Source organism: Mesoplodon bidens (assembly GCF_964165515.1).
Source record: "Mesoplodon bidens genome assembly, chromosome: 5".
Taxonomy (NCBI): Eukaryota; Metazoa; Chordata; class Mammalia; order Artiodactyla; family Ziphiidae; genus Mesoplodon; species Mesoplodon bidens.
The window spans coordinates 108,195,635-108,209,592 of record NC_138161.1 but is presented as its reverse complement, the minus strand read 5'-3'; the positions used below and the strand labels follow the sequence as shown (position 1 = coordinate 108,209,592).

Genomic DNA, 13,958 nt, shown 5'->3' with positions numbered 1-13,958 from the left:
TCCCCAGGAAAACGAGCTTGTGCTCCCCCTTTGCCTTGCTACGCGCTTTACTCTCTCCTCCTTCAATGCTGTTAGACACAATCCCCATTTCTTAAAGCCCACTCTTGGAGGGGGCGCCCCAGAAAAGGCATCCATTCTGTAGGAAGGATGAGCTTTAAGACTCCATCTGTCCCCATTCCTGCGTTCACTTACAAACCCAGACTGGTTCCAGTGAGCGGGGATTCGTGGTGGGCTGGCGCACCTGGGGCCTGACAGCCCTGCAGTATTTTGTATGCAGGAACTCCAGAACCTTCCTTACTAAGCAGGGTAAAGGCTGTGCAGGAGCAGGTGGCAGAACAGGACATAGAATTAGGATAAGGAGCATCTATCTCTCTGCTAAACTAGGACGTCTCAAACTTGAGTGGGCATCAGAATTCCCTGGAGGGCTTGTTAAAACACAGATTGTCCAGCCCTGCCCCAGCATTTCTGACTTGGTAGGTCTGAAGTAGATACAAGCTTTTGTTTCTAATAAGTTGCCAGGTAATTCTGATGCAGCTGACTCAGGAATCACACTGAGGAGTCCTGTGCTAAACCATATGGTCCCCAAAGCCACCGAATTAGTAAAAGAGCATTGCCATGAGAGTCCTCTTATGGAGTTGCAGAAAGATGGTCCTTGTCCTTTAAGGGATAATCTTATGTATATATCTTATTCCTGTCCATGATCATGTTATTTCTTCTGTCTAGTACATCTTTCCCCATTTCTGCATATCGAAATAACATTCCATCCTCTGTGGCACAGCTAGAGTATTAGCCTGTTCATGAATTTTTCCTGATTCCTGGATCAGTTAGGCAAGTAAAAAAGCTCAGCAAACAGTGGCTTAAACAATAAAGATATTTATTGACTCACTTAACAAGAAGATTGGAAGCCAGTGGCTTCAGATCTAGTTTAGTGTCTCTGTGGCATCATTAGGGCTCTGCATCCTTCCACCTTTTTGTCTCACCATCCTTAGATGTTGGCCTTCATGTTTGTGCTTGTTGCTTATGGGGCCCAGCTAGCTCCCATGTAGCTAGGCTTTATGTCTGTTTTCAGTGCAGGAAAAAAATGGAAGAAGAGGTACCAGCAAGCTTTTTTTTTCCCACAAGTATGAACCTTTTATCAGGAAGCAAAAAATTTCCTGCAGCCCACCAGAAGGCTTCCTCTTATGCTTCATTGCTTAGAACTCTGTCTCATAGTCAGCTTTAGTAGAAAAGGACTCTGGGAAGGTGGATCTATGCCAAAAAGTTAGACAAATTGGCTTAGACTAGTTATGATTTTTTTTAAGGTGGGCAGGGAAGAGCCAGGAGGAATGGGCTGTAGGGTGATCAAGCAACAAAGTCTGCCATAATCCCCCAGCAGGAAGCCATTCTCCTTCAGTATATTTGCAGCTAAGAATATAGCTGCAGAGTAGTCTACCTGGGTTTGAATCCTGGCTCCACCCTTTCTTGTTGTCTGACTTTGGTCAGGTCACTACACTTCTCTGTGTCTCTGTTTCCTCATCTGCAAAATGATGATAATAATGGTACCTTATCTCATAGGGTTACTGTGAGCATGAAATGTAAACAGTGAAAAACTCATAGTAAGCGCTTAGTAAATATAAGCTCTTATTATTATGTTATCTCTTGTGGTACTCACCATTCCTTACTTTGTGTCTAGCAATCATTTATTCATTCACTCTTTCCACAAGCATTTGTTGAACCTGTGCCATGTACTAGGGCATGATGTGAAAGGGGTAATAATAGCAGAAGGGTAGAGCTCACAATCTACAGGGAGAAAGAAGACAAGTGTTATAGTTATCTGCGTATAAATTTCTTTTTTTGCTTGCCATTAAACTATGGCAAGAAGTCATCTTACTAACTGTAACAATTACTTTATTCTATTAGGAGCTGGGTAAAGGTTTATTCAATTCTTAAATGTAAGAAGTAAGCCTGCCCACCCCCAGCAGATGGAGACAGTAATTTGATACTCACGAAACAAGTTTCAGTGAGACCTTATCCTTACTTGCTGGGTCTCATGATCTAACCTCCTGCTAACAGGCAGAGGAGCTAATGTGGATAGCTTTAACAGCCTCCCTTTTACTACTTATGCATTGTGTGAATGTGTGTGTGTGTGTATGTATGTGTGTGTGTGTGTGTGTATATATATATATATAGAGAGAGAGAGATATATGAATTATTTGAATGTCAGAAGAGCTCATGTGATGAAGTTTTGTTTTTTTCTTTAAGAAATGGTATGTCATCAAGGCTTTCCTTTAGTTTTTCATTCTACATCTAATTTACAGTGTACAGTGACAGGACGGATTATTTCTCAGTGCTTTCTTTGATTCCCTTTTCAGAGCAGCAAAGTAATACAGGTCATCACATTTGTAGAATTGTAACAAAGCTCAAGATATTGTGTAGAGCACTAATGTCTTGCGTGTGTGTGTGTGTGTGTGTGTGTGTGTGTGTTCATTTGTTTTGTATGAAGCCTGCTAAGATTTCCTGGACATAAGTTAGATTTTAAAACCTTTAATTGAATACCTATGATCCTGCCTTATCTCAGCTCTAAGGAGAGCTACTGTTCTCTTGTTAATTAAAGAGGACAAAAAACCTTCATCTGGGAAAGTAAAGGAACAGGTTTGGCTAGGTGATCCCTGAGGTTTGCAAGATGCTGATAAGATGGCTGTGTGAGTGTTGAACAGCCTGTTGGCAGATGATCAGTTTTTAGAGGAATATTCAGACTAGCTGCTCTCTATGATTTCCATGGGCAGTGGACTCAGATGTCAAAGATGGGTGGATTTTAGGAAACCACTATCTCTAGCAAAGTTCCTTGTAGAATCCTACAGAATTAACTCTTTCAGTTTCGCAAAGATACCACTGACAGACACCAAAGCCAGTTCTAATTCTATGGGACAGCTTGGGTCCTCATATTTTCCTCTTTGTTTCTTTCATGATAACTTATAAGATGGTCAATCTTTGTGACCACATATGATGAAAAAAATGAATTTAACATAATCCCTCATGTGCTATGTATTATAAGTTATAACTTGGGCTCTATTCAAGGCTCAGTCTAACTCATGAAGTAAAATGCCAGTCCAAAATGTTTTCAAAGGACATATCTTTTGTTATCTTAAAAAACACATTGCAATGAAATATTTGTAGGTGAAGTTTGGAGGCTTATGTGAATGAGGCTGCAATGCACAGCCATTTGTTAAATGAATAGTTCAGGAGAATGGTAAAGGGAAGTAGCTATGCCATGCCGTGCTCTGCATTGTAAGGGGGGTTATATAATCCTAATGACACATATAAGAGGAAGGAATTATTATTTCTAATCACTGAGGTTCAGATAGGGTAATTAACTTGCCCATAGTAGGTGTCAGAGCTGGGATTCAAATCCAGATCTGTTCAGCTCAAAAACTGTGGCCCACATCCCAAATTTTACCTGTGTTCATGGCTACTCAGTGATGTGCCATGGTACACTCAAGTCACGTCATAAGCATGACATATCTTTCTATAAGGTCAATACCATTTGGTAGTAGATAATTTAAAGTGTCATTTATATTAAATCACATATGGATGTGATATGGAGTGAACTGCAGAATTTGGATGCTTTTACATTTAACTTACATATGAAATCCTTGAGGCAGACTACTTCAAGCTATGTTTCTGGATTCTTGAGACTGTTTCTCTCTCTTCTTCCAGAAGAGTTTCTTAAGTGGAAAAGTTTGAGAGGCCATGACCTATCACATGAAATCACTTTGGATTTGTCAGAAGCTCAAATTCTATGTCAAGCTAGATTGAAGCAGTCAATGCAGTAGTGCCTTATGAGGATCTATGGAAGGCTGTATTCTGGAAACACTTAACTTCTGATTGTAAACAGTAACTCTTTTATTTTTCAGGAGGCCATCATTGAAAATAGAGCCCTGTGGATGATAATCAAAAGATGTTTTGGCTATCAATCAAAAAGCCAGTATCGGATGTGGCAGAGGGCCTTGGCAAATGACCCCACTTGGCCCCCCATAAACCAGACCTCCTACTCTGACATGCCGGCGTGTGGCAGGGGAGTGTCTTATAGCAACCCGGTGTTTGAGAGCAACGAGGAACAACTTTGAAGGCAATGTGATATCCAAGCTTATATAACATAGTAACGATGACAAAAGGGACCAGTTTCAGTGATTTGTTTTTAAGCAGTGAGACTCTTACAATATCAGCTAGATTTTTTGGAATCAAAAACCTACCCAATCATGGTGACAAATTAAACTCTTTTTGATAAAATACTTTCTAAAGAGCAGAACACTGCCCTAGGAGAATGTTTTTCTCTTGGCTTCTGAAAGTATCAGAGGTGTTCAGTGATTCAAGAATGGTCCAGGGATGGCAATGGGCCAAGAGATTGGGAGGCTAAAGGAGAAGGAGAGTATGTAATCTTTCTTCTTAGATAATATATTTTTTAAATGAGTTGAGGGAAAGTAGCATAGAATTGTAAACATGTTAAAGATCATTTTTGAATTCTTATTTCATTGATGGAAAAACAAATGCATGAGAACCATCACACCACTCTTCACTGTCTGGTTTCCTTTCCTTTATGGTACTTTTCAGATTTGAGATGTTTCCTTCCATTTCTGGCCTTCCTCTAGTATTAGTAAGGATAGGCTTAGCCGATGCTGCAATAACAAACAACTCTAGTATCTCAGTGTCTTAACACTGAGCTTCTGTCTTGATCCGGGTGGCTCTTTAGAATAGCCCTCCCTGGAGTGGTGACTGCTCCAATCTGATGGCTCCACCGACTCAACACAAGGAATCCATGTATATTGCAACGGGGAAGGAGGATGGAGGCTCTTCACTGTGTCAAAGTGGTACACATCTCTCCCATCACTCATACCACATTAACCAGGGATTTGGCAAAGAAACCAGGAGCACAGTCTCCTGTATTTAGGGCTGGCTTCATGGGCATACAATCTGGCAGTTGCATAGGGCCTCATGCTCAGAAAGGTCCCATTGTTGGTTTAATACTCTGCTATTGCCATCTTGAAAGTCCTTATTTTTAATAAGGGTCCCCCAAATTACATAGTTGGTCTGGCTTATATTCCTGGAAAAGAAAGGAAAGTAGCGCAAATCCAAGAGCACTAGAACTGTCCACTAACCTCTGGCTCCTGACTCTGTGGACGTCTATGTTTTAGGAACCCCGCATCTCGTGTGCCCAATTCCAGGAACCACATCCCGTGTGCCCAATTCCAGGAATTTTTACTCCTCTGCTCTATTATTTTTGAGAAGAGTTAGTCTTGTGCTACAACATTATATGTTATCATTAACATAAGTCCTCATACAACGTACGCATTTCTTAAGCTTGAGGCTTTAGATTTCAGAAAACAAAAATTTCCCTTGTTTTATCGTTAGTACAATTTGGTTATATTGAGCTCAGCAGACAACACTGAATTCTAGGAAAACGTCCACAAATAGTATTTTAAAGCAAAAGCAACATTTTCATGACAAACATCAAATCCTATATGAATGTTCCAGGCAGGGAGTGAGTCCCTGGCTGGTTGGCTACTTCCCAAGAGTAGCTTGGGAATGCTTCCCAATCTGCAAGCATTCCCTTACCCGGCTTAACTCCTGACCATGGTTCTGGAACATGGTGCAGATAATTCTGGAACATGGTGTACCTCAGCCACAAAGTTACCTTGTCGTTTCTGGTTTTAAAATAGGGTGTGAAGAATCATTAGAGCAGGCTGCAGGATCTTTGTCTTCCTCAGTACAGAAAGAAATGTCTCCTTTGACAAAGTCAGCCTTGGCAGTGATATGGAAGCTCTGAATGTCTTTTTCTAAAACTGATAGTTGTTCTCATTTTTCTAAAGTTGTGGGCAGGGGCAAGCTGGAGATAGTCTGCAGCCTAGTGACGAGCAAGTGTGGGTTGCACCTTGGACACAAATCTTCAGCGAACCTGCTGTTACCTCCAAATACCACCTAATTACTAAGCTCCAACAGGGCAGGGGTGCATGGTGTGATCTCACAGTCAAACAAAGAGTGAATTTCTTCTTTGCCAGGTGCAAGGAAGCAAGCCTTTGCTAATACCAGGGCCTTCTGTTCAAATGAATGCAAGGCATCCTGCCAGCCTTAGGCTAGAGGTGTGTTAAAAACAAAACAAAACCCCAAACCACAAGTGTCTGTTTTTCTGCAATTCTGAGCTGCTTTTGTCTTGATCTGAAGTGATTCCATCCTCAGCAATTCACACACAGCTGGCAGGGAACAGGGACGGAGGACTCTGGTTCCTCACCAGCCAAACAGCCATAAAACCTTGGCCAAAAGGGACTCATTCTAAAGATGGTTCTTGAGACGAACTACATCTTAGAGGCAGTGAGTGAAAGACCAGGAAGTGCTTAGCCTGGAAAAATGGGGATTCAGGGGATGCCAGAATGGTAGTCAAACACTTGAAGGAGTTACCGTGAGAGAGAAAGCTCTGACCTGGATCCGGCGGCACCACCAGTGGGTGAAGAGCACGATGGGAGTGGCTTCGGGCTGACACAAAGACCACTACCCTAACAGTCAGCACTGCCAGAGGTGGAAGTTGGTGACTTCTGTGTGCACTCCGTGACATTGGTGGTTGCAGCAGATAGTCAAAGACCAATTAGCAAGGGAAGTCAAGTATCAGATGAAACTCAATTACCTGCAGGATTCCTTTCAGGCTTGATACACCCAGTGTCTCAGTCTCACGCTGTGATGCGAAACTTTTATGACTGCTGCCCACACAGAATATCAGATTGACCCTGTGGGGGGCTAGGCTGGGGAGATCCCATGGTGAGGATGCACAGGCTGATTGCTCTGTACCTTGGAAGGTGGTTTCTGATGGGACAGGAACCTAGACAAAAGCTGCACAGAGTGGGGCCCTGACTGCCAAATTGACAGCCGGGGGATACTTCTGATGTGAGTATTTTCTCAGAAAGAGGTGTTTGAAAATTTTGAGAAAAAGAACATGAGACAGTGCCCCCAACCCAAGGGCAGTGCTACCTGTGCCCGATATGCTTTCCTGACCAGGACTTGGAGGAGAGAAGTACATAGTCACCTGGTCCAAACCATTTGGGAGGGTCCCCTGTATGTTTACTCCAAGGTATACGGCTCTTACCCATAGAGAAGAACCCTGACTCCAGGCTCGCCTTGCTAACTATGGAATGATGGAAATAGAGAATGGAAGTATGGCTGTGCCATGTACGTCCTCATGTGCTCACAGAAGTGTGCATTACACACTTGCAGATGTGATGACTGGTAAAAGGGATTATATATTCAGAGGTTTGTATGTTGTTTATGCTATAATAATTTATTCTGTACAAAGGAGGCAAGTAAAATCTATCCTTCTGTTCTTCTAAAACCAGTCTCTCTTTCTTCGCAGTGAAGTCTTTCATTCTGGATAATAAAATGGTGTGGTTTCCTCCAGTAATGCTGAGTCAAAGCAACATCTTTACAAAGTCCCAGGCATTTCTAACACTGCAGATGCTATTATTCCCTGCTTTGTTACAGGACGTTACAGTCTCCAAAACACCTGTACACTCGTGCTTTTATTTAAGCCCCATAACAGTCTTAGGAGGAAGGCAGGGCAAGGATTACTATCCTCCTTCTTTTCATGAGGTACCAAATCCTCCAAAGGCTTAGTAACTTGTCCGAGGACACATAGCTCGTGAGTGGAGGGGCTGGAGCTGTATTCAGACATGGGACCTCTCTGCCTGCGAAGTCTCTGCTGTGTCACTCTTCCATGTTGTTTTCCCCAAGATGTTTGAAGCACCAACAATCAAGAAGGCAAGCAAGGCAACTATACAATGGATTGCCATCATGAGTATGAATTCCTCCAGAAAGAGTCTTTAGTTTTCCTAGAAGTTCTCTTGGACCTAACCATCAGTCACAGAAGAAGTCAACTCCCACAGCTGAGAGAGTAAAATCATAAAACCAGAGATCTGTGAGCCTATGTCATGAGATCACATAAAGCTCTGGTTTTTGCCTTCAGTCTCCAGAAGCAGAAACCTGTATCTCTGCTTGAACTTTGCTCAGCCCCTACTTTGTAGAGCTTTTTTTAGGGTTATATGAATTCTCTTGCGGCTTTGTACTATGCTCACTTCTTTATGCTTAAGAAAAAACCCTTGAAAATTGCTGCCACACAACATAGGCTGTCCTTTGGGTTCCATTAGACTTGTTAAAAGAACCCTTTAAACTTTATCAACGAAATGACTTTCTTCAAAATTGAACAAATAAAAACAACAATGACAAAACACACCTCTCCTAGAAGTGTTGACAGAGCCTTAGGAGTGAGTCACCCTGGCATTCCCAAACATGTCAAGCTTGTTCCTTCCCTGGGAAGACTGCATTTGCCATTCTTTCTGCCTTGAATGCTGCCCCCACTCCCACCAACCCCTACCCTCCTGGCTGACTCCATTCTCCTTCAGGTTTCAGCTCACTGGTCAGTCTGCCCTGACCCGACCACTTTATCCAAGGGTTTCCTCACCCCACTAGCTCAGTTTGTTTTCTACATAATACTTGAGCAACGCTTCAGGAGACTGAGGTTGAAAAAATCCCAATTGTTTGAGATCACACACTTAGGAAATGGGTGACCTGAGTCTAAAATCCTAGTCTTCAGGTTTCCAAATGAAGGTCCTTTATGTTTTTCACTCCTAGCCAGATTCTGCTAATCAAATCATCTAATCCACTAGGGAAAAGAATGTAACATGTTGTAGAGCAACATCCATGTTTGAATGTAGAGTACTCAAAGGGTTATCCAGACTCTCCCAGCTCTATTTCCTTGCCATCTCCTTTCGATTCTCTCTCCTTAGTGTTTCAGTTTCATGAAAAATCTGATAAAGCACTGGCCTGTGATAAAGGCTGCACACATATGGACTATGGAAACTCTGTTGAGTTTGTAGTTGTGGATAAGGGTGACAATGCTGCCAGAATGTCTCACATACGTTGCATGTATTATGCACTGCACAACTCAAGGGGGCACCGTTCACATTGTATCACAAGCCAAAAGTGGTGGTTCTGTGTGATATCAAGAAGGCTTTGTGGGTAAGTGAGGACTTTTCCTTGTGTAACCACAAACATGGGCATGCAATGAAGAGTCCCACCTGTCCCCCTCCAATCAGTTCTTAAATCCCTGCACGCTCTCTTGGCTGTGTCTCTCGAGTAGAACTTCCTCTCCTCTAAGACGTTGGCCACCACCTGCCTGAATATAAGAATCTCTTATCTGGTCTCCCCAACTGAAGTCTCTCTTCTAGTTTTGCTTCTCAAGGTCCCTATGAATTTTATTGCCCAACTTGATCATGCCACATCCATGATCAGAAACCTTTCATAGTCTAAATTATCTACCAAATAAAATACACATTGTTTAGTAAGGAATTTAAGACTCTTTGCACTGGCCACATCTGGCCTCATCTCAGACATTTCTCATCCTTGTACTCTATAATGCAGCAAACTGTCATTCCCACACTCAGTAACTCACTTATTATTCCCAGCACTCTGTAATTCACTTATTCGAAGCATACAGTAACCACTTTCCCACCACAATACCTTTTCCCATGCTGTTTTCTCTATAATTGTTACTCTTATCTTCATACATCCAAATCCCATCTTTTTCTCAAGATCCAGTTATAATGCCACCGGATCTGCCAAAACAAATGGGAGACCTCTTTTATCTGCACACACATCACACTCTACATACCCATCCTTTGGGTAGCAGGCAGTTCTTTTTACCTTGTATTATCATCCAGTAGTGTTTCAATTTCCTCCAATGCCTACACAACCCCATTTAACTAGGAGCACATTCTCTGAGGGTAGGGACCAAGCCTGATTCATTTCATTTTCCCACTCTATACACAGCACAGGGCCATGGTTGAGGCTCCGCAAGCAGCTGTGGCATGATTGAATAAAAAATATCACTGGGACATTTTGCTGATTTATTTCTCCTCCTTTGTCTGTGAACATCTGTTTTCCATTCAATACAAAGAAGCTTAACTAAAACATTAAGGTTATGAATAAAAACAACCAAAAGTATAAAAGTATAGCGATTCCAGTATTGTGCTTAATGAGTTTGGCTCATATGTATATACATATACATATACATGGTTTGTATAGCGGGTAGGGGAGGTGTGCTGTGGAATTAGAAGAGCTAGGTATATGCTACAAAGACCATCTTTATATGTAGAGGACACTAGAGGTTTATTTGTTAGTGAAAAGGGTCTCCTAGAAAGGTACTCGACCCGAGGGAAGAGAGAATTGAGGCAAGCAAACTTTTTCGAAAACCAAACAATGGATATTAGGGAACAGGGGGAGAGTTTAAGTATAATTGGCTCTGTATTTTCCAATTTGTTCTCTGGTTTCACCCTACCTTTACAAACTTTTGCAAGGGCCCAAGGAACAGAAAGCTGTGATGAAAAGAGAGAGAAAGAGATAAAAAATAGAGATAGGGATAGAGATAAAAAATAGAGATAGGGATAGAGATAAAGATGGAGAAAGAGATAGGGATAGAGACAGAGATAGGGGTAGGGATAGGGATAGAGATAGAGATAGGGGGAGGGATAGAGATGGGGCCCACTCTGTGGTCAGTGTGTCAGAGTGTGATAAAAGCACAGTGGAGGGAATCCACCTGTGGCCTCTGTCACTTGGCAGTGATGCAACTGTGTGAGCACCAGAGGAAGATGCATTTTGCTACTGGCTGAGGGTGCCACACAGAGACCTATAAGTATTATAAACAGTCTGAGCATGTCTCCAAAATGGCTAAGGGAGGTAGAAAGTGGCTAAAGAAGATGAAAAATGGGGAGGTGTGACTAGAGTGGCGTGCAATTTGGGGTCCCCTGCAACTAACCTCCAGGTCAGATAAAGCCCATAGAAACCTCATGGAAGCAGCAGAGATCACCTTGGAGTGGTGCTCTGTGTGTCTGTGTGGGAGAGAAGAGCGTCCTGTCACCAGGAGCCCTACTGCAGTATTCCGTGGATCTTCTCAGTGATTCAGGAGAGACTTCAGCATGGCACTGCTTCTGTGATCCTGTTTTTGACTACGGTCTCAGGTTTATGTGACCAGGGAAACATAAGTTATAAAGATAGGAGAGATACCTATCCAGGAGGTGAAGGTGCATTTCATGAAAGCATATGCAGGAACATTTAGGGGTAAAGCACTCTGAGAAAACAGCTCAGAGCCCCAAGGCTACGCCATGTTCCTGGTCTGCTCAGGAACTAGGCAAAGTACAAGATAAAGTGGCTTCACAGCTGGCTGGATGCTTTTTCCTGAAAGCTGAGTCAGTTCTCTCTTGACGCAGCCCAAGGTTAGCCTTGAGAATTGGATAAGGGCTTCTTAAATAGCTTCAAGAATTCAGCCACAATCCATGACTAATTGGAAACTGGTTTGATCTGGGGACAATTTTATAGGTTCATTTCCTCCCTAGAGGGATCCTGTAATCTATTTGGTCTGGATGCCAAGAGTCATACTTGGCAAAGGCCAAATATTTGTATCTGCCCACACCTAACCCTAGCACAGCGAGTGTCCCAGGGCAAACTGGGTAGCTCAGGCCTGCACCTGGAGCCTGTGCGGGTAGGCAGAGCTGGCTTTTGGGGGCGTAGGAACAGCGATGCTAGCTGAGGTCATGTGCTCACGACAAGTACCCCATGTCTGACCTCATCATGCGGGCCACACAGCGCTCAGGTAGATAAAGTCAATCTCAAAAGTGTCGCTTTCGGGCAATGGCATATGGCAGCTAAGAGTATAAGCTTAGGAGTCAGGCAGGTCTGAGCTGTAACCCAGAATTCTCTGATTTGTGATTTTGAACAAATTAGTTACTATGTCTACCTCTTAGTTTCCCTGGCTATTGGCATGAGAATATTATTTATTACCTCATTCATAACGGCAAAAATCAAAAGAGATTAAATGTGGCACATAATTTTTTTCCCTACATCTCTCAAACCTTTTTTTTTTTTTTTTTTTTTGCAGTATGCGGGCCTCTCACTGTTGTGGCCTCTCCCGCTGTGGAGCACAGGCTCCAGGCGCGCAGGCTCAGCGGCCATGGCACACGGGCCTAGCCGCTCCGCGGCATGTGGGATCTTCCCGGACCGGGGCACGAACCTGTGTCCCCTGCATCGGCAGGCGGACTCTCAACCACTGCGCCACCAGGGAAGCCCAAACCTTTTTTTTTTTGATAAGAGAACATTTCAAAATTTATTTTGGCATAGAGTAGATATTTACAAGGTTCTTAGCAAGGCAGGTGGGTAGCGTCCTCTGCTCTGACCTTAAGACGTGACATCTGGTTTTAAGTGGTCAGAGAATTAAAGCTTCCAAATCTGCTGAGTTAGCAACTCTAGAAAAATCTCTAGGGATGGTGATTTAAGACAATGAATAATCAGTGAAGAAAAAGGAAGGTAATTCTTAGATAACAGAATCTTCAACAGTGAAGGCTTTAAAATGAAAGGAATTTTTTGTCTCCAATTTTGTTCTGTGTCTTGTTCCGTGGAGGCACAACATTATTATGGTATGTAAGGCTTGCAGTGGTTTATGCTTTACTGAGAGTTACTTTACTTACCATAGCCTTGTATGGCAAGGAGTCCCTCAGGCTCACACACACACAAAAGTCTGTGTTGTCATGAGAAACCGGAGTCCCTCCAAAAGATGCCCCACTGATTCAAAAGCCAGGCACTTCTTTGTCAACAAAGACATCCAGGGCGAAAAGTCTGGAGGGCAATCTGCACTTGGCTCATTGGTAAGTCTTAATCACAGTCCCTGTTTATTTGATTCTTACTGACATTAATGTGAAATATCAGCAATTTTGCTTCCAAGACAGAATCCATTGACTTAATTTTTTCACTTTTTTTTTCAGTTGTGCAATCAGAAATTCATTCATATGAGGAAGAGGCAGTTAATACCTATGGAAAAACGCCAGAGAAATCAGTGGTCGGCCTGATTGCTTTTTGGCAAAGGCTGAACTCAAGATTTACCAAGGGAAGCCCATGTAAGTGTGACCTGAGGGGAAGTTACAAGTGCCAGAGCATTGCTGAGCCTGGAAAGTGGAATTTCAGTTACCTTGTAAGGTATTTCAGAGAAAATTATACATATGCAAATGCAAGGATGATGTATCACCACGTTGCTAAAACGGTGATTTCTTTTTTTTTGTTTTTTTAGGGTTTACTCTTTTTTTTAAAATAGATCTTTTGTTTTATTCCAATAGCATAATTTTAAAAAAATTTAATAGATCTTTATTGGAGTAGAATTGCTTCACAATACTGTGTTAGTTTCTGTTGTACACCAAAGAGAATCAGCCACATGCATACATATGTCCCCATATCCCCTCCCTCTTGAGCCTGCCTCCCACTCTCCCTATCCCACCCCTCTAGGTAATCGCAAAGCACCGAGCTGATCTCCCTGTGCTATGCTGCTGCTTCCCACTAGCTAACTATTTTACATTCGGTAGTGTATATATGTCCGTGCCACTCTCTCACTTCGCCCCAGCTTCCCCCTTCCACCCCGTGTCCTCAGGTCCATTCTCTATGTCTACATCTTTATTCCTGTCCTTCCACTAGGTTCATCAGTACCTCTTTTTTTTTTTTTTTTTTTTTTAGATTCCATATCTATGTGTTAGCATATGGTATTTGTTTTTCTCTTTCTGACTTACTTCACTCTGTATGACAGACTCTAGGTCCAGCCACCTCACTACAAATAACTCAGTTTTGTTTCTTTTTATGGCTGAATACTATTCCATTGTATATATATGCCACATCTTCTTTATCCATTCATCTGTCAATGGACACAAAACAGTAAATTGGTTAAAAAAAAAAGATCTTGCTGTGGTTTATGTCAAAGAGTGTTTTTCCTGTGTTTTCCTCTAAGAGTTTTATAGTGTCTGGTCTCACATTTCGGTCTTTAATCCATTTAGAGTTTATTTTTTTGTATGGTGTTAGGGAGTGTTCTAATTTCATTCTTTTACATGTAGCTGTCCAGCTTTCCCAGC

General features: G+C 42.4%; 1 protein-coding gene across 1 annotated transcript in view; it reads left to right on the top strand.

The window, feature by feature from the left end:
- Nucleotides 1–7,419, top strand: part of ATP13A4 (ATPase 13A4) — a 163,105-nt gene extending 155,686 nt beyond the window's left edge. The window contains exon 30 of the mRNA XM_081234115.1: nucleotides 3,894–7,419. Coding sequence (XP_081090241.1) covers nucleotides 3,894–4,106 — 213 coding nt within the window. The 3' untranslated portion in view covers nucleotides 4,107–7,419. The remainder of the gene's footprint in view (nucleotides 1–3,893) is intronic.
- The last annotated feature ends 6,539 nt before the right edge of the window (nucleotides 7,420–13,958 follow it).